The following is a 22,399-nucleotide window of genomic DNA, read 5'->3' on the forward strand; positions in this document are numbered from 1 at the left end:
GCAAATAGAGTTGTATAAATATTTGGGTGGAGTAGGGTGTGTGTGTGTGCTGCTACCTCTTACCAGTCATCCCTGGTGTGAGAACATTTAAATTAGTATTCAGCAATGCAGAGGAGAACTCATCCTTCATTGGCCTAGCTAGGTGAAGTTCTAACTTCCTTGATAAGTTCTCAGAAATCATAGGCAACAGGCAAGTTCCCAGACTGGTTACAGTGTGTCTTTTTTCATTGGTTAGCTTTTTTTTTTTTTTTTTACTGCATTTGTACCTTTCTCCCAATCATATGCACACAAAGCGATTTACCATTTTAAAATGCTAAAACAGATACATTAGATAAAATATAGAGGGACAGAGTCCTTTCAGGCAAGCTGGGAGCTGATGGGGAAAACTCCCTTGCCTGGGCTCCCTCACTTTTCCCTTCCTTCAGGGAAGACAGAGCTCCAGGGAAGATGGGAAAAGAGATGCTCCACTGTCTCTCTCAGGCTTTTTGATGGTTCCTTCAGGAGCTGATGGTATGTGTCTAGAGCTTTGGTTTTTTTTGGCATTGGGTTTCTGTTTGATTGTTTTTCTTGCTCATTTGTTAAAAATGTCAAAGCTGAATTTGATGGCAAGATCTTCCTATGTGTTTCTACTTGTAGCAAACAGTAGAGACACCAACCCATATAACAACTCAGAACACACTGCTTATTCAGTAGCATTTTACAACACAAATCAGATAGTGCTCTTGATAAATCAGAATAAATGCTGGAACAAATGAATTGCTATTCACTTAACAGAGATCATCACAACTCTTCCAGAAAAACAATAAAGACCATCAGTTGCTGTTTCAAGGTGAAGCATAACCTTTGCAGGATTTCCATTTCAAAGGTTACACCTGGACAGGCTGCTGATTTATTACCGAGTTATATTCAGTGTGTTAGTATTCATATATAAAGCCCTTAACAGATTGGGACCAGTTTACTTGAAGGCTCATTCATCCACTTCAAATGTTGCCTTTGTTATGCCTAAAATTGCTAGGCACTGTATCAAAAAGTAAAAATCATACATGCCCTTCCCACAGGCTTATGGTCTAAAGATTCCATGTGTGTGCTGTCTGCTTGGTAAGTGACTGTAGGACTCCAGTGGCCCGTGGCCGAGTCTGTTTTCAGCCCAGAAGTTCACTGAGAAGACTTGAAGTGGCAATTGTCTCTCAGCGTTATGGGGAGGATAAATTGGGCATTTGAGAGCCATGTCCTTGGAGTTCCTTGGGTCAAAAAATGAATGAATGAAATAAAACACAATCCCCCCCCCCCGTGATTGCTGCTCACAAGAGCCAACTCCTAGGGGCTGAGGGGGCTTTGTCCCCCCCCCCCAATAACGTTTTTTTGGGGGGGCTAAATTGATGGGCATTGCCCTTCAAATAGTATGTGTGCACTGCATCATGTGATCGATTATGTGGGGCGGGGCTTTCCTGCCCCGCCAAATATTTTATATAAGTGTTGGCACCCTGCTGCTGCTTATACAAAAATCCGCTTTCACTGTCAGGACAGCACCTGCTGCAGAGCGGCAGGATGACAGAAAGGTGGTATTGCTCTTTTGAATAGGAAACTGGATGCCGAGGAGGAAAGGCTGCTGGTAGCTGCGCATTCCAGACGCCCGCATGAGGAAATTGCTGCCTTCAGCGGAGAATTCCAAATAAACAGTCTAACACTCTCCCTGTCCTACAAGCAGCCAATCACATTTTGAATCGCTGCTGTTCCAACCAATCAGAGTTGTCGTGGAGCAGTAACTAAGCGCGTGACTGGAAGGGTAGAGAAAACCCTCGGTTGTTGTCAGTGCGGGCCACGCAAGAGGAGGGCCGGAGAAAGCTGCAGGCTGCCACCTTGCGGCAGTTTTACAACATTCCAGCAGCGGGCCTGGACCAGCTTGTGCGCATGCGCCGTGCCTTTCCAGGGCTGTCAGTAGGTAGCACGAGCGTCTGCAAAGGGGCGGCGTTGCTTCCAGTACTCAGAATCAGGGCGCATCAATGATCGCGCGGAACCAGTGTGGTGTAGTGGTTAGAGTGTCGGACCGGGGAGAACAGGGTTCAAAGCGCCCCTCGGCCATGAAGCTTACACTGGGTGACCTTGGGCCAATCACAGCCTCGCAGCCTAACCTACCTCGCAGGGTTGTTGCGGGGATTAAATGAGCAAGGGGAGAAGAACCACGTGCACCCCCTCGAGAAAGTGGCCGGGTATAAATGCAATAAACACCTAACAACGGGCTGAGCTCCGCGGCTTCTAGTCCCTTTACTTTCCCGCATACATTTCTTAACCCCCGCTTCTTTTAAAGAAATATACTTGTTCATACACACTAGCCATCCTTCCTGCGTGACTCTTGCTGATCTTGCCCCCGTCCCCGAACACGTGTAGGAAGGAAGGATGGGGGCATACATCCGTAGAAAACCAAGCAAGCTTACACGCCCAGTCCAAGGCGTTTCATTGCGATTTGGCAATGCGGAAGCGCGCGGAGCCCAAACTTTGGCGGTTGCGCGGATACCAGCAGGCGGGGAGTAAGAAGTATTCGGCTGACGTTTCCCAGCAGCTTCCTTGCCAAGGCAGATCCGCGCAGTAAGTAAGTCAGGCCGGGCAAACTGGGGTTGCTTAAAGGAGCATTCGGCGGCTGGCTTGGAGTTGGAGAGGCGGCGGTAGGGAGGGATGCGCGCAGAGAGTCGATTTGAGGGCCAAGGCGGTCATAAAAGGACGCGATGGCGGCGCTTCTTTGTGCCAATAAGAAAGGCTCTCTGTTCGGTTGTTAACCTCATTCAAGCACAGGCCGCCGCTAGAGGGACGCGGGTGCTTTCGCGCGGTTTGCTGCTTAGGGCGCTGCGTCCGAGTCCTCCCCTGCGATCCCTCTTTGGGATTTCTCCAACGAGGGATACAAGCGTTTAGGAGTTTCGGTGGCAAATGCAAGAGGGGCGCGGTCCGCAAGCTGCCGGGTATGGCGCACTATTTTCCTGCGCCAGCTCATGATGAGGCTGGAGAACTGGATTGGGATAGATGAGTCATTAGAAAGCGAGGCCGCCGTTTCCTGCTTCGTGGATTAGCGCTCGGAATAAATCGGAGGAGAAGCCCCGCCCCCCCGCAAATTCTGTGGGGTGGAGAGCATCTGCTTTGCTTGTAGAACAGTGGTTCTCAACCTTTTTTTTTGTTGGCCATGCCCCACCTAAAATCCTGATGCCCCCTCCCCACAACATATAATTCTTATTATTCAAAAAGTAAACTCCTATTCACAGTGGAGGAAGCCTAAAAGGCCATTAACTTGGTCTAACACATTCTCGAATTACCCCCCCCCCCTAAAAAATCAAATTGCCCCCTGTGGGGCGTGTGCCCCATGTTGGGAACCATGGTTGTAGAAGTCAATCCCCAGCTTCTCTAAGTAGGGCTGGGAGAGAACCCTATCTGAAGCCCTGGAGAGTGGCTGCCAGTCAGTGTGGGCAATATTGAGCAAGATGGACCAATGGTCTGAGTCGGTTAAAGGCAGCTTCCTAATGTTTCTTAAGGGCACCACCTCATAGCCAAATAGTGTCCGCCGTGATGCAGGACACAGGGAACATTTGCCTGCTTTGTTTATTTAAAAGAGTTGAACCCCACTACTTAGCAGACTTGCCAGGACAGTTTTCAAAAGCAATTGCCCCAGTCTAGAAAAAAAAAGTAAGAGCCAAAGCCCCATATATTTCAAAGGGACTGGATTTATTTGAGTAGAGCCCTGCTGAGCCAACATCCTGTTCCCTACAGTGGCCGACCAGGTGGCTATGGCAAGGATGCAAACCTGGGGCCTGAATGTGGCCCCGGCCCCTAGGCTTCTTCAGACGGCCCTTGGAATTGTTTCCAGGCTGCCGCCATTCTTTGACATCTGAGAGGAGGGCATTCCATTCCACAGAATGGGTGCAGCTACTGAGAAGGTCTTCTGTCTGATTCCCTGTAACTTCACGTCTCACAATGAGGGAACTGCCAGAAGGCTCTTGGAGCTGGATTTCAGTGTCCGGGCAGAATGATGAGGGTGGCTCCTATAGCCCAAGACAAAGGAGGAGCAAGATGCATGCAAGCAGAATAACACCCACCCACTCCCTCGCACCAGCCAGTCACTGCCACAAAGAGCTTCAGGTTGCTCAATAACAGGCTTCTTGGTGCAAGTCAATTCCATGGGACCTATTCTCAGTGTGCATAGGTACAGCCATGCTAAAATCAATATAGCACTGACACACCGAAGCAAGAAGTTTAGTATGTAAAATCAAGCCCTCCAATTTAGATGGTTTGAATAAAATCATAAGACTTTTGAATGGGTTGGGATGACCTCATCAGTCAGAGCCTTGTGAGTCTACATACACTGCAGCAAGAAGTTTACCATCAGTGCTATGATGCAATGTCTTTTGTCAAGAAACTGGCCAAAGTTCATAAGTCTCGGTGTTATGTACATAAATATGTTGGTGTTTCAGAGCTGAGGTGCACAGCCTGCATTACTGGAGCCCAACAAGTATCCCACAAACGTGGCAGCTTCTCCTCCTCTGGTGAAACGTAACCTCCAGATCCCCAGTTATCATTTAAAATGATGAGCAAGTTTCTAGAATTTGTAGAACCTGAGCTAGGAGGCAAAATGTACAGACACAATTCTGCTCAGGTTGTGTTTGTGTGTGTGTGAAAGACTAGGGTGTTCCCCCTTTCAATGCTTTATTTTGGTTTCCCCACCCCACCCCTAAAATAGCCCATGGACATGCATACCCACAGAACCTTTCTCTCTACATCTGCCTCCCTAACAGACTCTCCCTGTAGCCCCTGAAATTTCTTCCTTTTGCACTACGTAAGAGCTCATCCACACTTCTGCTTATTCTGTGCCTAGAAAACACAGGTCTGAGAGGTTTTCCATTTGCCCCGTTGCTTCCTCCAGGAAAACCCGCTGCTTACTGCCGAATCAGAACAAATGTCAATCCATAGAAAAACCAATTGATGTTTGTTCCAATTTGGCAGTAAACAGTGGGGTTTCCCGGAGGAAAGTGGCAGGACAAGTGGAAGTGTGGAAGAGCGCCACGTCTCACAACTCCCATTCCTCCATCCCTATGCTCTAGCAGACTCCCGTTTCACACTCCCCAAGAAGGTTGCACAGCAGTGTTTTTTGACATAATGCAACACTGAATTCCACCCGGTACCTGTTTCAAACTGCAAAGCTGAAAAACAGCCCTTTGCTTCTCTCTAGGTCAGGCGGTTGTAGGAGGAAGTAGAACTTGTGAAATCAGAGAACAAAGTAATATTTGCTGGAGGCATTTACGAAAAGAGGAAACTCTGGAATTTCCTTCATAGGCAGTTATCTTTTAAAAGGATGTTAGGAATTACTGGTACTTAAGATTAATGGTGGTCACCACACTGTTGTACGGGTATGGACAGGGGAGCAGTCCAAGGCTGTGGGAGGATACACCAGGACAGAATATGGGATTCGTGAATGGCCAGAAACAAATTCAACTGGAAGAACCCTCTGGTAAAAAGCTAGGTGCTTCCAAAGGGGGGAAAGCTAGGTGCTTCCAAAGTGTAGGGCACTTAATTAACTGAGGATTTCTGAAAGGTATGAAATACCTGGCAGCCTTAGGCTAGGTCTGAAATTGATTACATAGGCAGAAGGAGAATAAAATGGAGAAGACAGACAATTATCAGTGTTCCATGGCCCACATCAGCTCTGTCTCCATATTTTTGTAGGTTTGTGGACAAAAAGAAAAGCTGATTTTTACCTACATGTGTGGATGCCCATGGGGACAAGGGGTGGCAGTTGCCAGGGCCACCTCTCCCGTTTATCAGTGTGAGGCAGCCACCTCAGGTTCTCGATTTTGAATGTCATAAATGGGTAGCAAATTGTTAGTTATTTAAGTTGTTATATTTTTGTTGCTGTGGAAGAGGAGATGCTTCTAGGACTTTATGCATCAGGTATGAACATAACATTATTTGCCTCATAACATGAATTGTGCTTATCTGATGTACTCCTGGAAATTGTCTTTGGCCTTATGCCGTATATTGGGTGGGAATCTTTTTTAAAAAAATTAATCACCTATACACACCCTGCTATACAACTTCTGGGCAAAAGTACACTTCTAGTTATTTTTCAGAAATGGTGAACAGCAGCAATGCTCTCTCAGCACAGCAGCGCCTTCCCATTTTGAAAACCTTATTTAGTTGTATGTGTTCATTAAAATGTTTTGGCTGCCATGCTCCTCTGCTCTACTTACTATTCCTCTGTGGGAGCATCTCCAGGGCACACTTGCAGCCTGATCCTATACATGTTTACTTAGGAGTAAGGCCTGCCAAGTTCAAAGAGGCATCCTTCCAGTGTGTATACTAGGATAAGCTATCAATCACCCCTAGCCAGTTAGAGGAGATGAACAGCACAGCCCCCTCCTCCTCAGTGCAGAAGGTTATCACTGGACCTATTTTGTACAGGTGGGATATATTGCAGTGTTGTGGGTGGAAATTCATGCTTGGAAGTATAAGATGGTGGGCAAAAGTTTGCTTATTGCACACGTCCAGCTGTTTGCAGAAAAGCATAAAGACACGCTTTCAAAAGTAACCTGTGGAGAAAATTGTGAAAAGGTCAGCCTTCCAGCATCATGTTCTTAAAATGTGAACCTTGTTTGCTTGGACTTCTTAATATCTCTATCTATCTATCTATCTATCTATCTATCTATCTCAGGGTGTGTGTGACAAATTTATAAGTATATAATTTTGGCAATTTGGCAACCTGGGATAGGATTCCTGCTTTTTGCTCTGGGAGGTCTCCAGACAGCCAACAGGCACAGCTTCTTCTCCCAGTGTGGCAATGCAGACATGGGGGAATCTGCACCTCTTGAATGTCGAAAGCAAGGATGTGACAACCTAATCGAGAGGTAGATTTACAGACTCTGGGCAAGTCAGAGCAAAAGTGCTGTCCCAGATCTTCTTAGCAAAGGCGTTCGCACCTCTGGTATTGTAAAAACAAGGGGACTGTAGATAGAAAACCAGCAGGACTCCCTTCCGCCTGGGCCTTTAATTTTCAACCGTGGCTGCTGCGGTGACTCTTCCAAAGGGGAGACTGGTGATGCGTCACCGCACACCTGGGAAAGCTTCACGTGGCGACCTGGGAGTCGAGCTTGCCCAAACAGAATCGGCTCCGCCTTGGTTGCGGCCGCGGGGAAAACAGAGCCCATCTAATTACCTACTACAGCCGGCTCCATAGGCGAGCGATCCCCGTAGCCCAACCTCTCCCTTTGCCGCCCACAAGGAGGCGCGGCTAGGCAGATTAGTTCCATCGCTTCCCGGAGAAGCTATTTATTGCTTCTCGGGCGGCGGCGCTGGCGCTTGGCTTAAGCAGAGCTGTATTTGGGTTGGTTTTCCGCGCGGGCCGAAGATCAGGTAAGTAAGCACAGACCTCGCTGTCTTTTCAAGCTGTTGGGGTTGGCCAACAAGTACTGTGTGGTCGGGTTGTTGTTTTTTTGTTTTAAACCAGGTGTCATAGGTGCCTGAGAGATGCGCGCCAGAATAGATTTCTGGTTTATACAGCGGGGTTGGAAAGCAAGGCTGAGTTTTGAGCTCCTGTTTTTAATTAACCCGCTTCTGACGCGTTTGTGTCGCAAGGAAAGAGGGAGGCACTCCAGCCTCTTCCTTGTTGAGCTCTGACACTGCAGAAAGTGACCGATCGGGCCTGAAAAAAATGGTTCCTAGCTAGGAATGAGTACTTGCTTTCGGGCTTCAGTGAAATAAACTCAATGCATTATCGTTTATATGCTGTAATAGCCGCCCTCCCCGATTTAAAATAGCATGACTTTAATTTCCCCGGAAGTTCTGCCCCTGGCTTTACTATGGCAAAAAGTGCAGCGGTGGCTCAGTTTCTTAATAGTAATGTGCTGGAAGAACTCGCACCGGATGATTCCCCCCCCCCCCCCAATTTGGAAAGGACAGTGGTGGCATTTCAAAGTAGCAACACAGTAAGAAATGGACGGGTTTTGTTGTTTTCCCGCTCTCATCCTTTGAGAGGATAAATGGCACCAGTGATCTGTGTGTGTTTGGAAGTTGTCATAGAAACCTTCCAGAGCTGAGGAGCTGAAGTTGGAGGGTGTCAGATCTTGGTTAGGTGAGCTGGCTGGGGCTGAAGGGAGCTGTATTCCAGCAAGACCCAGAGGGCACCAGGTTAGCAAAGGCTGGTCTGAGGGAAGGCAGGGTCTGTCTCTTTCATGCAGAGGCCAGACTCCCAGGTCTGTTTGGGGATGCTCCCGCTCTGGGTTTTCTGCATAGAGCAGAGTGCTGGGCTCGGTGGCTTTGCAAGGCCCTTGCCCAAGCTCTATGAAACTGGTACTTATATGGTTCCAAAATAATGTTGTCAGTTTTCTCTGTGAGCAGCATTTTATGTTTCATTAGCTAGCTTTGCTCAACTGCTGGCATCAGGCTGTTTTGTGAGTGGAGGTTTTGTGCGTTTTGCAGTGCGCTTCAGTTTTGAAAAGCATGTGGTTGGCATTGCCTATTGTCAGCTGTTGCTCATGCTCTAACACAGCAATCAAACTCGCTGAATTTCCTTTTAATTGTTCATGGGATCTAGATTAAAAAACAACTCACAACTACTAGGCAATTTACAACCAGCCTCCCAATGCTTGCTTTGGTTTCTCTCCCCACCCCGCAAGCTGGAGCTCTTGACTGTTCAGTTGGGAGGCATAAAGTATTAGCCGATTCGAGCCCCACATTGGGCAAAAAGATTCCTGCATTACAGGAGATTGGACTAGATGACCCTCATGGTCCCTTCCAACTCTACAATTCTATGATAAACCTCTATGATCGTATCATATTAGATATGACCATATAGTCCAGCTCTTTGTTGGTATAAGTTAGAGATGAGGAACCTGTGGCTCCCCGGATGCCAATTCCCATCAGCCCCAGTCAGCATTGCCAATGGTTAAGGGTGGTGGGAGGTAGCCAGTAGCCACACATTTCCCATCCCTGGAGCAAGTGAAGGACCATCGTTTGTGCCTTTGTAAAATAATGGCTGTCAAAAACCAGCAGCTTCCTTTGAGTGAAGCCTATCAACTTGGTACATTTTTCCTCTTAACGACTGGGAGTTGGCAGGCATTGCATATGTTGTATTTGCATGCAAGATGTAAATGGGAAGGGAATAGAGTTGCAAGGATGGAAAATCCCTAGATGCCTAATTATCCAAAAGGGTGTGTTCAGCTGTAAATAGCTGATGTCTAGAAACTAGTGGTCTCTTTCAGCCATTGCAATAGGGGGTAGAAAAGAGAATAGGTTTCAGGTTTCCTTTTTATTGTGCATTCATTACGATTTGGGCTCACGATGATACATGACCCCACTTTCAATATGGTTTGTGCCTGCTGAGATTTGGGGGTAGGCATACTGCTTCATTTCCAATTGGTGCTTCTTCCTGAAATCCTGCCACTTTCCACACCTCAAATCCTCCATGTGAGAGCGCATGCTTTCATCGTGCTATAGTGCAAGAGTGTCCCTCCAGAAGGCAATAAAATGGTAACATTGGAGAAGCACTGCATCTGTGCTTTGGGAATCTGCAGATCTGGTCCCTTTCCTTTTTCTAGTTGGAAGCTAGCAGAACTTTATACACATTGCTATGTTTTGACAGCCGAAACAACAAAGTGCACAAGTTGAGGTACGAAGTTACCTGGAGAGAGGCAAAAGTTAAGCTGTGCAAAGTGGGAAGATATGATGTAGCATGAAAGCTCAGTCGGTACAGCCTGAGGCTCTTAATCTCAGGGCTGTGGGTTCAAGCCCCATATTGAGTGGAAGATTCCTGCATTGCAGGGGGTTGGACTAGATGACCCCCATCCCTTGAAACTCTATGATTCTATGAATGGAAGGAACTGTCAGTTTCTAGTCGCATTATTTGGAATTTGCAAGCTTCTTGCAGGCAGATGGCTTAAGCTGGAAGCATTGTATGGGCACAGTTGGTGGTCTCTAGGGAACACTTCCTCCTTTGATATGCCCAGCATATATATATATATGAGAGAGAGTAGGTGTCCTTTGATGGCCAAACCAGGCAGATAATTTGTGAACTATTACTTAGGGGGGTGGTGGGGTTTTTTTTGGGGGGGGGTTGCCCCCAGACAGTTTCAGAATCTGTGATCAGGCACAGAAAAAGTGTCATAGGTAGGTAACCATGTCTCCTTCTGCTATTTCCACTCAAAATCATCCCACGCCCATTTGGGAGAAAGATATAGGCTACCCACCACATATCTTTCCTAGCTCTTTTTCTATCCAAAGCTGGTGGAAAGTAATTTTGAGTGGACAAATGACAGGGTATGGAAAGGGTTAAGCAGCATTTGCTCACCTGTCCTACTTCCATTCCTGGCTGCAGTATCCTGTGTCTGCTTTGTACTATGAAAAGGGAGGTGAGAGAGTTGCACATCTGAGAGTGCTTCTTTAAAACTCTTTAATGTTGCTAGGTTCTGAGGCACAGCAATATTAATACCAGGTGACCTGCTTGACAAGTATTCAGAGAGTCTGTTTCTGTGCTGTTTCCAGGAAAAGATTTTGTGAAGATCCAGTCATTAGGTTGGGCATTTGGGTTGGGTTTTCTGGAGCTGATGAAATGTGCTTTCTCTGCCAGCTCACTGGTGAATCAGCTTTCAGAAATGTCTTGTAACAGCACTTCAGCCCAGAATAATTAAGCTCAGTGCTTCCCCCCCATGGAGGTTGAAAGGTACATACCCTGTTTCTCCTAAAATAAGACATAGCCATAAAATAAGCCATAGCAGGATTTCTATGCATTTGCGAAATATAAGCCGTTCCCCAAAAATAAGCCATACCCCGAAAATAAGCCATAGTGACGTGGTACCTCCCATTAAAACAGCCTGGAGAGGCGTGGCTATGCAGTGTACCAATGCACTACGGTTAAAATAAGACATCCCCTGAAAATAAGCCATACTGTGTTTTGTTGAGCGAAAAAATATATGACGGTGTCTTATTTTAGGAGAAACACGGTAGTACTAGCATAATTTCCCCCCAAAAGGCTAAAAGTGTGGCACTTACTGTAACAACTTCATTGTGAGTACCAGCACCTTTTTTCTATATAAAAAAGCACTGATTAACCTTATATCAAATTTCACTTGGAAATTTCAAAAGGGGATGACGACCCCAAGGGTACCAAATGCCTGGAATTCAGGGGAGTGGATTGGACGGTATTAAGCTGATTATAATGGAGAGAATGATAGAATAGTTATATGGCTTTGCAAAGTGATATCAGAAATCCTGGCCTAACCTTGGGACCAAACCAAGTGTGATGTGGGAGGTTTATGAGAAGATCTCGTGAAGTTTTTTCTTTTTTTAAAGCCATCCCTCCCAAGGAATATAGGGAGTCATATTTACAGCAGGCCAGGATCTTGTGCCCACCAGGTGAGAGAAAGAACATGAAGCAGAGCAAGTATCAGGAAAAGAAAGAAATAAAAACACTCTCACTCTGGAAAAAAAACACTTTCAGAATGAACCAACAGACATCACAGTATGGTTCTCAATACACCTTTTATATCTATTGAGAACTGGAACAGAAGGTGGAATTTTCCATCTTTTGTATTAATTTTATTGCTCATACGAGCAGAGCTACATAAGATGAAGATAATGAATTACCAAATAAATGGTGTATCCAATTTAATCCACTGTGCAGGTTAACAGTACAGTGGTACCTTGGTTTAAGAACAGCTTAGTTTATGAACAACTTGGATTAAGAACGCAGCAAACCCAGAAATAGGTGTTTTGGTTTGTTAACTTTGCCTTGGAAGTAGAACATGTTCCGCTTCCTGTTGAGTGTGTTCCATTTGTAAATTGAGTCCCCCCACTGCTATGGGAAAGCATGCCTTGGTTTAAGAACACTTTGGTTTAAGAATGGATTTCCGGAACGGATTAAGTTTGTAAACCAAGGTACCACTGTACCAAATACCGGAGTTGCAGAGCACACGTAGTGCTAGCTCCATTTTAACAAAGGGCGCACTCTAAATTCACATATTCACTACAAATATAGGCTGTGCCGATCAGGAATGTAGTCACCTTCAGAATGGGGCTAAAGTTTACAAATGTTGAAACATTGCCCTTCAGAGGTTCCACTTCTAGTAAATGTGGTTAAGACCAGTTGTCGGCAGAGAGACAAAAGCGTTGCATGATTCATGTGCATGCTTTTGGGCTGTTGCATCAGCTCTTGTTAAGAAGAGGCCTCTTTGGGTTAAGTTGCAAGTGGCCACAAACAGTGTCTTTCAGCAGGGGGTTAGTTCTTGAGCAAGTGCGAGTCTTTTGAGAAATTCTTGCTTGCAACTGAGATAGCTGCAAATGCTGTAGACCAGGGATAGCCAGCAGTGAGGCCTCCAGCTGCTGTTGGGCTGCCAGTACTCATTGTCTTTGGTGGCAGAGGCTGGTGGGAGTTGGAGTTCATCAACATGTGGAGGGCATCATCGTGGCTTCTCCTGCTATAGACAAGCAAACAAAAACACTGTAGTTTGAATGGGAACAATAGCCTTCCCCCGACCCTTGTTTTAGGGAAATAATGCCTCTCTCTCTCCCCCTTCTCTCCAGCTGTTGCATCAAAAATGGACCTCGACATCCAGTCCAAAGAGCTTAGCGGGTCCAACTGGACGGAACTTCTTCCAACCCTAAGCCAGTACAAAACCATCAGGTAAGTAAAATATCAGTGAAACCTGTGTGTGTGTTAAGGTGTGCATAAAGTCTAACAACTGCAAAGGCTCCATTCCGATGGAACTTGAGCTGGTTTAATTCTTGCTTGAAAACCTTGTCCTGGCCCCCAAAATACCTAGAGATGCTCCTCACAACCAGATTTCACATTGTCATTTATCAGTTACCAAGTTTTGTTCTTGGTTAACTGCTCATGGTTGTCTGGGAGAGACAAGCCCAAGTTCACCGTGGCGGCAGCAGCACACAGAGGGGAAGGAGCAAGTCAGATATGATTTTGGCTTGTTCCTGTAAGCCATGGTTTGGCATAGTGCTGCATGCGAATGAAAGCAATGTCTAACTTAATTGTTTCTAACCAGCAGTCATTTTTGTCTGCTCTTGTTTCATTTGAATATCATATTGCTTGTTGAATTATTTTATTGTTGCGGATTTAGTTTGTGAGTGCGTGGGAGGCTTAAGGGCTGTGCTTTTTCTGGGGGGGACGCAGAGGTACGCATACCCCTAAACGCATTTGTCCATTTACTGTATTTATTTTTCCCGATTTGAACTGTAAAATGGTGATTTTCTTGAGTCAAAATGAGAGTACCCCTAAACAAACAAACAAACAAACAAACAAACAAACAAAAGCACTGCTTAAGGGTATATGGGGAATCTGCTATAACAAGGGTTCCATTTTGCTGATAGATAGACAGACAATGTTGGATTTCACCTCTTGTTGTTCAAATACTCTGGAAGTCTTCCAAATCATTTTGGAAGGGGGGAAAATAATTCTGTAGAGGAGAAATGTTTCTCTCAGCTGGTTTGTAAGAGCTAACACCCAAATCCTCTTCCCTTTCATTCTCAGGTTGGATGACTGTAGTCTATCAGCTAGTCATTGTAAAGATCTCTGCGCCTTTCTGAGCACAAAGCAAACATTGGCTGAACTGAAATTGAACAACAATGAACTGGGAGATGCTGCTGTAGAGTTGCTGTGCAAAGGATTGCTGAGTCCAAGCTGTAACCTTCAGAAACTATGGTAAATCCTCTACAATCTGTCTTGGCTTAAGTTTCGTTAGCCGAAGGTCTCCACAGATGGAAATGTCCACAGTAGCAAGGTTGTCAGTGATAAATTCCCTTCTGGCTGAACAAGTGGCTAAGAATTCCCTTCGGGCTTAGTGTAAACTATCAATCTGATTTTTGCTATTGTTGAACTGTGCTCTCTGCTTCTTATATTCTTCCCATCCAGTTACTACTGTATGGGCTTTTCCTGGAGCAGCTGGACTGGGGGGCCTCTGTTCACCTATAATCAAACCATTTGCTTAGGCTGTATGCTGTTTCCTCAACATTGCCCAGAAGTAGTGGTGCTGTTTTGCATGCTCTTAAAAGACTGCCACACCTTGATTCACCTTCACAGTGACCCAATAGGTTAGATTGCAGGACTTGGGCTCCTGTCTGTCTGTCTACCTATTTGGGGTTAGATGCTGAGTTCTTCCAGCTCTCACACCTTCCAAAGCTCACATGTGCTTATTAGCTTCATACGGGACAAGGAATGGATCTTTGTGACTACTCCTGAATTGGGTGAAGGGGAACTGGGCACCTGGAGATATGAAACCAGTGGCAGATCAAAGAACATCTCAAGTGTCAAGAGGGCTTTGTGTTCATTAGCTCATCCTGGCAACTGAAACAATGTGTTTCGCTTTTAGCGCCAGCACCCCGGAGAGCAGTCTGGAAAGTTGCTTCTAGTAAAATGTGGCTGGAATTGCTGCTCTTCAAATGGCAATTACAGCCTTCCTGATCATATGCCTTTATGGCTTCAACTTAAATGGTCCCAGTCAGTCTGGGCTGCACTAGTGCAGTGCAGTCTCTGATCTTGTAGGCTGTTTTCTCCTACCACAGTTTGCAGTTGCAACACATGGCTTGAATATATAGAAAATATCACTGTGGAGGGGATGGTGTCTCTAGTTACATGACTGAGAAGAGGAGTGCAGAGGGTTGACTCCGTTGTTTTTCCTCTTGAAAACTCTGTTAAGTGGTATGACTTGCTAGGCTGCATTTTTTCTACATACCTGCTGGGCTTGAAACACACTGTGCAAAAATCGGGGGGGCAGGGGGGCTATAGCACAAAAGCGCTGTGGTGGGAGAAGCTTTGTCTGTCTTTGTGCCCTTGAGATAACTTAAGGGACATACATGGCCTTTGCCTACTCAAAAGACACCAGCATTAATTAATATTTGGTTCCCCATGGACATCAGTATCATCTGCAGAGATTTTATAGATGTAAGCTTAGAATATAGCCTTATGCAAACACAGAATTGTACAGTATATTTCAAATAATATTTCAATTACCAAGACGTCAAGGTAAAACAATAAATATGGAGTTCTAGGGAGGCTGACTTAACCCTGCCTTGTTCTTCCAGGCTGCAGAACTGCAACCTCACCAAAGGCTGCTGTGAGAGTCTCCGTTCTGTGCTCAGCAGCAAGCCATCCCTGACAGAGCTTCACCTGGGAGACAACAGTTTGGGCACAGAAGGAGTTAAGATATTGTGCCAGGGACTTTTGGATTCAAACTGCCAGCTGGAGAAGCTTCAGTAAGTGACTACTAGATTTGTTAGCAAAGATCTCTTGGCTGAGAAGATTTCTCAAGTTAGAAAGCATCTTCTCTTTTCAAACTCAGGTGCATCTTGCTATGGTTGTGGGTTACCCTCAAGGAGTTGGATGAAAACAGCTGAGGCTGATAGTGAACAATTCCTCTCCAAATTGCTTGTAAAAAACAAAGTGTGTTTTGTATAGTGTCTTTTCTCAGATTTACACACACTTTCTGATAACAATATCCGAGAGAGAGAGAGAGAGAGAGAGGGGGGGAGGGAAAGACACATATCAGAGCTGGTATGGGTGAAAATATTTACTATTAATAATAATTAATATACCGCTCAATGCCAAAATAAGCTTCATAAGCAACAGGTATAAAAACTAATAACACAAACATTAAAATATAAACTATGCAATAAAACAATTCCATGAGTAATCATTGTGTCTAGATTAGCTTTCCCCACCCCAACCTGGGAGTCTCCAGTCTCCAGTTGTTTTTTGGACTACAGGTCTCATCATCCCTGGTGATTGGCCATACTGGGTGGGAATGATGGACAACGGAGCTCCCCAAAACTTATGGAGGCACCAGGTTGGGGAGGGCTGGTCCAGATGTGTGTTCAGAAGGAGGAAGTTTGTGCTTGAACGTGCCAGACTGTTTGAGCCTCCTTATCTATTGGGGAATCTTTCTGTTCTTCTCCTATAGGCTGGAATACTGTGAGCTCTCAGCAGAGAACGTGGAGGCTCTCAGCTCTGCCCTGCGCACCAAGCCATCCCTGAAGGAACTCAACCTGAGCAACAACAAACTAGGGGATGCCGCAGTGAAGCAGCTTTGCCAGGGCGTGCTGGACGACAACTGTAACCTGCAATCACTGCAGTAAGGCCTCTATTTCCAACCCCTGGCTCTCTCCCCAGGCTCAGCCCCTCTTGATTAGGCTGCACCCACTTCACTGCACCTGCCACAAATCCTTCACCAACAGCCATGGTCTCTTCTGCAGCTTTCATGGCTGTTCTGGAATTGCTCACCTCTTTGGTTCTGTCAGTGCTTCCTGCATTTTTGCCGGCGATCGGAACCGCTTGGGCAGTTACACAAGCTCCTTGTGGCTTTCACGAGCCTTCGGAGTGAGGGGCACCGTTAAGAAGAAAAGTCTGGTTATCTGCCGAGTCAAGGCAGCTTCAATGGGAGCTCCCCACTCAATGCATTTGGAGGGATCTGAAACAACAATCGCAGAAGGAGCAGCCCCCTCTCTGTAACTGCTCAGCTGGTTCCTGGGTAACGTAGGGGGCTAGGAGATTGGTTTGAGTGGGGTGTAACAATGGCTACTTGCTGCAACCTCTGTAATTGTGGCCCTTAAAGCAGAAGTCTTGGCAGTGTGTGTAACATGTTAACAGTTGTGGCTTGGTTTTGGAACAGCTTAGTTCACAAACAACTTGGAACTCGAACGCCACAAACCCGTAAGTAGATGTTCCGGTTTGCAAACTTTGCCTCGAAAGCCGGACGTCCGGCGCGGCTTCCACGGCTTCTGATTGGCTGCAGCACGCTCCTGCAGCTAGTCGGAAGCCGTGCCTTGGTTTCTGAATGTTTCAGAAATCGAACAGACTTCTGGAACGCATTCTGTTCAAAAACCAAGGTACGACTGTCTATGCAAATTTACAGCACATTGGAAACTTCATTTAAGATTAATGTGATGCCACTTCTGAATAAAATCAGTTGGAGGTTTTCTTTTCTCCGAAAACCATCTTATGGCAAAGAAACACACACACAGCATATTCCACTGCATTCCTTGGTGCACAATCATTTGGATAAGGTTTTTTTTGGGGGGGGGGGAGTTTTTGCAGTGCTCAATGAGCCTCTAAGGAGTTTCTCCACTGGCCAACAAAACTGGCAAAATTGAAATAATGTGTGCATCTGCTAGTGTGTGGCAGCTGTGGGCAAGGTTGCTGAACAGAACATAATTGGTGGTTTGGCTTCTTGTTTTCCTGCAGACTGGAGAGCTGTGGCATCACACCTGCCAGCTGCCGGGACCTCAGTGCTGTGCTAAGTTCAAAGCCGTCCTTGACTGAGCTCTGCATAGGCGAGAACAAGATTGGTAACGCAGGTGTAGCCCTCTTGTGCCAGGGGGCCTTGAATCCCAACTGCAAAATAAGCAAGCTGTGGTAAGTGGCTTTATCTAGAGCAGGTGTAGCTTGTCAACTGCAGGCTGTCACAAGAGCGGGCTATTTTCTCTCTCTCTAATCTTTCTTGGTTTTCAAATAGTGTCACTGTGGTTGCAGTATTTTGGTGTCCTTATGTGAGTGTTAATGTGTCTTTTTACTATGCACCTTTTAAAGAATTCCTATGCCATTTAAATAATTTTTGTGTAATTCAAATATTTTCCATGTACCTTTTTGATAATATCTTTATAAACCTTGTAATTTTTAAACACCTTTTCTCCTTTTTTTCTAAATGTGTACCTTTTCGTAATGCAATATATAGTGGGTTGTGTTGTGCTGGTGGATACTGAATTGTGTGTTGTAGGAGCCAGATCTGTTTTAACTACATGTCTGATCCTGAAAGCTTCTCATGTTACAAAATGTGCAGAATCCAGTCTCATAAACTTCATTCCTACAAGCCTGTACATTTCCCAGCCCTGGGAAACATGCTTTTAAAAACTTTTGCAGTGCCAATGAGAATCAATAGTAAAGGCTCTATCCTCCGTAAATCATTTTTATCACCAATGTGCATTCCTAGGACTTCAGGTAAGTGTTTGCCAGACAAGCTTTGCAGATGGAACTCTAAATGTTTCATATCCAGTGTTGCTATTCTTGCTAGTGCAGTAGACTTCTTCTTGTGCAACATAATTTACCTCCTCTGCAGCCTTCTGCAAACACTCAAAATCTGCTCTAGAGGTTTGGAGGACAGGGATGACCTGTAGCGTCAGTGGAACTCTGCATGCGCAGCACTGGCTGCTTCTTTCACTGCCGAATTTTCCAGGGGAGAAAATGTGGGAGTTTATGTGAATAAGGGTCATATATCCAAATTACACCCACACTTACTGACATAATCAAGGGCAGGGAGCCTGTGGCTCTCCAATATTGTTGGACCACATCCCTGACCAGTGACCATCCTGGCTGGGACTGATGGCCATTGAAGTCCAACAGTAGCTGGACTGCAGGTTAGCCATCCTTGCCCTAAGGAGTTATTGGACCTTTCAGGCTTAGACACATTGGTAAATGGACTTCACTCCTGGTATGTGTCTGTTTGGCTGACATGGGGTTTCCATTGTAGGCCGCACATGCATTTGGTTGGAGATGTCTGTTGCTCCTGCTTAATGCAGGAGGGAAACCTTGTGTATGAGGATTTGGCTTAATATAGTGGTGCCTCTGGTTAAGAACTTAATTCGTTCCGGAGGTCCGTTCTTAACCTGAAACTGTTCTTAACCTGAAGCATTACTTCTGGGTTAGCGGAGTATGTAACCTGAAGCGTCTGAAACCTCAAGCGTCTGTAACCTCAAGCGTCTGTAACCCGAGGTACCGCTATACAGCAAACGGTCATGCTCATGTGGACTCCAGGGGTTGCACATGGCACACACAGCTTGAAGTTTCTATAACACGCTCTTTAGATCTTGCCAGTGACTAAAGACAGTGACTTGATTATTATTTCAGGTTATGGGAATGCAATATCTCAGCTCCTGGCTGCAAGGACCTCTCCAATGTCATTGGTACCAAAGAGACTCTCAAGGATATGAGCCTGATTGGAAATAATCTTAAAGATGCAGGGATGGAGTTCTTATGCCAAGGACTGAAGGACCCAAAATCTAAACTTGAGTCATTGTGGTAAGGAGCTGGTGGCTTATTTTTCAGTTGTGGCTTTTTTTTGCAGGTGTAATAAGGAAGTCGTGAGTAAACAGGATGGGTCTGTGACTGTTGAGGATATTTATCAAGAGGCTCAGTCTGGCTCCAAGGACTTTCAACATGACACAGTATTCCAGCTTCTGATCATAAGGATCCCTTTATACAACTTTTGTCCACCAAGTCAAGTTGCAGTGAACAATAACAGCTGTCTTTCATGAGAAAATCAGCAGGCAAAAACCAAATAGAGAGGGGGGAGGGGGAACCCGTAAAATATTAAACTACTCCCAATACTAAGCGGGTGAGTGCAGCAACAACACTCTTCAAATAAGTCAGGTGTTTCAAGTTGGCCAAAGCTTGTTTGAGTTCTCCTGCGAGGTCAGCCCAAGGCAAGGAAAGTGCCCAGGTCATCAGGGCTGCTAGGAAATGGCTGAGCAGATGGATTGGATAGCCTTTTGCCTTCTCCCAGACTCCTCACTACTGGTCAGCAGTCTGACAGGACAGCATCTCCCACACCACACAGTCTACGACCTCAGCCAGCCTACTCTCACCTCTGGCCCTCCACTTCTTGGACTTTCAACTCCCACCAGCCCCAGCCAGCAGGACCCAAAGGTCAGGATGATGGGAGTTGTAGTCTGAAACAGCTGGAGGATGTCAGGTGTGAGATGGCTTAACTTGGGCCATACGGGTATAATAAGTGAATGATACATATGAAAAGTTGGGCTCTTCCTAAGAGGAGGGGGAAGTGATTTGTCATCTAGGCCCATGTTGGAGAAATTGAGTGGGGCAAATGTTGCTGACCCTTCAGCCTTTTGTTCAATTCAAAATATAGCCCCTGCTGAAAAGCCACCATGGAGAACTGATGCATGAGTTTTTAAATATATATAAACAAATATTTTTATTAAAAGTTCGTAACCTCAAGACTTGATTATTGCAATGCTGTCTTTATGGGGCTGCCTTTGTGCCTTGTCTTTTAGATCCAGGTCTGCTTGATATAATTCCCAGCTGATTTAGCTTAGTGTCCCTTCAGAAGGAGCCATAAGTCAAGGGTGGCCCTGTTGAAGAATCTGCTCCATTACCAAAGGAGAAGGAACTAAGTAATTCCATTCCAAAATTGACAGCCCATCCTCTTGCCTTCTTTAGTCAGCCAGTTAATTTCTCTGCTGGAGCGATTTGCCTGATGTTGATCTACCATCTGTTTATGGTTACAGGTTGTCTAACAGACACCATTTTTAAAAAAGTTATAATGGATGTGTATTGAGTCTGTTTCTCATATTGTTTTGGTCAGATATGATTGACTCCGCAGAAAGGAAAAGTAACTCTAGCTGGCCTATTGCACTGCAGACTTGTCAGAGATATTCTTATTTGTCTACCATAGGCTAAGAGAATGTGGTTTGACTTCAACCTGTTGCAAGAGCCTTGGCTCTGCTCTCAGTGTGAACGGGACTTTGAAAGAGCTGCATATCGGTGGAAATAATCTGTGTGATGCAGGGGTGACTGATCTCTGTGAAGGAGTTCTGAGCCCCAGCTGTAACCTGCAATCCCTCTGGTAAGTCGCCTTAGACATTTGTTGCTCTCTTGAAAAGAATGTGTTAAGGTTTTTCTAAAACGTTATTGAGCTTAGAACTCTTGTGTTAGTGCTGTAAATATGGAGGGGAGGGGGCTGCTCTGTTTGGCATTCTGGTGCCTCTTTGTTTTGCCTTAAGGCTTGGCAGCAGATCCCTTCCATGGCTGTTCATGTCTCTTCCTCCTGCGAGAGACTTCTTCACATTAGCTAAATGCCTGCTTGAAAGGCAGCAGTGTGAAATTTGTTTGTGCTTGTGGGTTCGGCAGAGGAGACACCTTCAGGGATATTCCTCCCTTGTCGATATGTCTGGTGCTTATCCTGCCCCTCTTCTTAGGCTGGGACAATCAGAACTCACAGAGGTTTGCTGTGATAAGCTTGCCGAAGTCATCGTTGGAAAACCCTGCCTACAAGAACTGGATGTAAGCTACAGCCATATAGGAGACCAGGGTGTGCGTAAGCTCTGCGAAGCAGTGAGAAGCCCCAACTGTAACCTGAAGTACCTGATGTAAGTGACTCTTTCATGCTGTGATAGGTATTGGGGATGAGGTTGGGGGAGGCGTTTCAGAGATGTGGTCCTGACTGCAAAGTCTATAAGTGGACCCCAGTTAAAACGGCATCTGAACCCCTAACAAGAGCAGATAGGATGAAACCTGCATGATGACCCATTTTCAGTCGATTCCTCAAACATCCATAACTACAACCCCTTACATTGGCTGCGCTGTCAGGGGCTAATGGGAGATGGAGCAGTTCAGAAACACCTGGAAGCACATAGGTTCTGTACCCCTGAACTAAAATATGGATCCTAGACTTCCTTCTTTGGAAACATGGGTCTGTTCATCAGGAACGGCCTCTGTCTAGTTTCAATATTGAAGGAAGGTTTACTTCCATTGGTGGCAGGCATAGTAGCCAGTCTTCTTGTCTCTGTACAAATGGAAGTTAACCATCGGCGGCCCTTTCACCTTGGGGAAATAGTGTTGTGTGCACTGCTTCTTTCTTACAGATAAGGGAGGTTACCTGCTTTGCATGACTTCTCTGTACCGTTAGTGTCTGAACTCTCATCTGAACTCTCTTGCAGTTTGTACGACACTTACTGGACTACTGACGTAGATAATGAATTGAAGGCCCTGGAAGAATCAAAGCCTGGATTTAAAGTTGTTACATGAGTGGTGCAACGTTGCCGTGACCACTTCGACTGCCTTTTCTTCTGTCGGGATTCTTTTTGTAAACCCAAGTCACCAGACCATATGATGATGGACTTTTATGATTCCAGATTTCATGGAGATATGATATGCCTAGAATTATCTGCTGAGTCCAGAATGCATATGCTGGTGGGTTTTCTGCCTCTTGGGAAATACTAAGATCAGCACAAAGTAGAATATGTCTCCTGCCAGCTGCCAAAAAACAATAATGGTTACTTGCAGATGATCTTGGGAAGAACTATATTGGAGACTTTTAGACAAATTGGGGAATAATGCCCATTTTTTAATTGCCAAAAATTAGGACGCAACATTGCCCCTCCCCTTAAGTATCTCTGATATTAATATTTTCTGCTGATAATGCAAGGAGTGATTTTTTTGTATCTTGATCAACAAATCTAGCCCTGTAGGAATATAAAATAAAGTTTGATTGCAAAGAGACTATCTTTCTGATTTTATGGTTTTGTTTTTGTTTATGGTTTTATGGTTTTGATGGTGAAGAACAGCAAAAGCTCACATCTTGGTCCCTTTGGATATTCAGAAGCTCAGACCTGAAGTACCGTTTCATGAGTGCCTTCA

At 45.4% G+C, this 22,399-nt stretch overlaps 1 protein-coding gene across 1 annotated transcript; it reads left to right on the forward strand.

Moving 5' to 3' along the window:
• The first annotated feature begins 2,440 nt into the window (after positions 1-2,440).
• On the forward strand, positions 2,441-22,261 carry RNH1 (ribonuclease/angiogenin inhibitor 1). The gene is made up of 10 exons (XM_033156043.1): positions 2,441-2,586; positions 12,550-12,649; positions 13,508-13,678; positions 15,058-15,228; positions 15,933-16,103; positions 17,213-17,383; positions 18,872-19,042; positions 20,436-20,606; positions 20,959-21,129; positions 21,700-22,261. The coding sequence occupies exons 2-10, from the start codon at positions 12,564-12,566 to the stop codon at positions 21,785-21,787; spliced, it is 1,371 nt and encodes a 456-aa protein (XP_033011934.1). The 5' UTR covers positions 2,441-2,586; positions 12,550-12,563; the 3' UTR covers positions 21,788-22,261.
• Positions 22,262-22,399: the final 138 nt, after the last annotated feature.

This window comes from Lacerta agilis, chromosome 1, assembly GCF_009819535.1.
Source record: "Lacerta agilis isolate rLacAgi1 chromosome 1, rLacAgi1.pri, whole genome shotgun sequence".
Lineage (NCBI taxonomy): Eukaryota > Metazoa > Chordata > Lepidosauria > Squamata > Lacertidae > Lacerta > Lacerta agilis.

Excerpts from the sequence above, each read along its gene's own strand:
- RNH1 (XM_033156043.1), top strand. The coding sequence starts at position 12,564 with ATGGACCTCGACATCCAGTCCAAAGAGCTTAGCGGGTCCAACTGGACG. Across the intron at positions 12,650-13,507 it reads AGCCAGTACAAAACCATCAG|GTTGGATGACTGTAGTCTAT; the intron begins GTAAGTAAAATA and ends TTTCATTCTCAG. Across the intron at positions 16,104-17,212 it reads TGTAACCTGCAATCACTGCA|ACTGGAGAGCTGTGGCATCA; the intron begins GTAAGGCCTCTA and ends GTTTTCCTGCAG.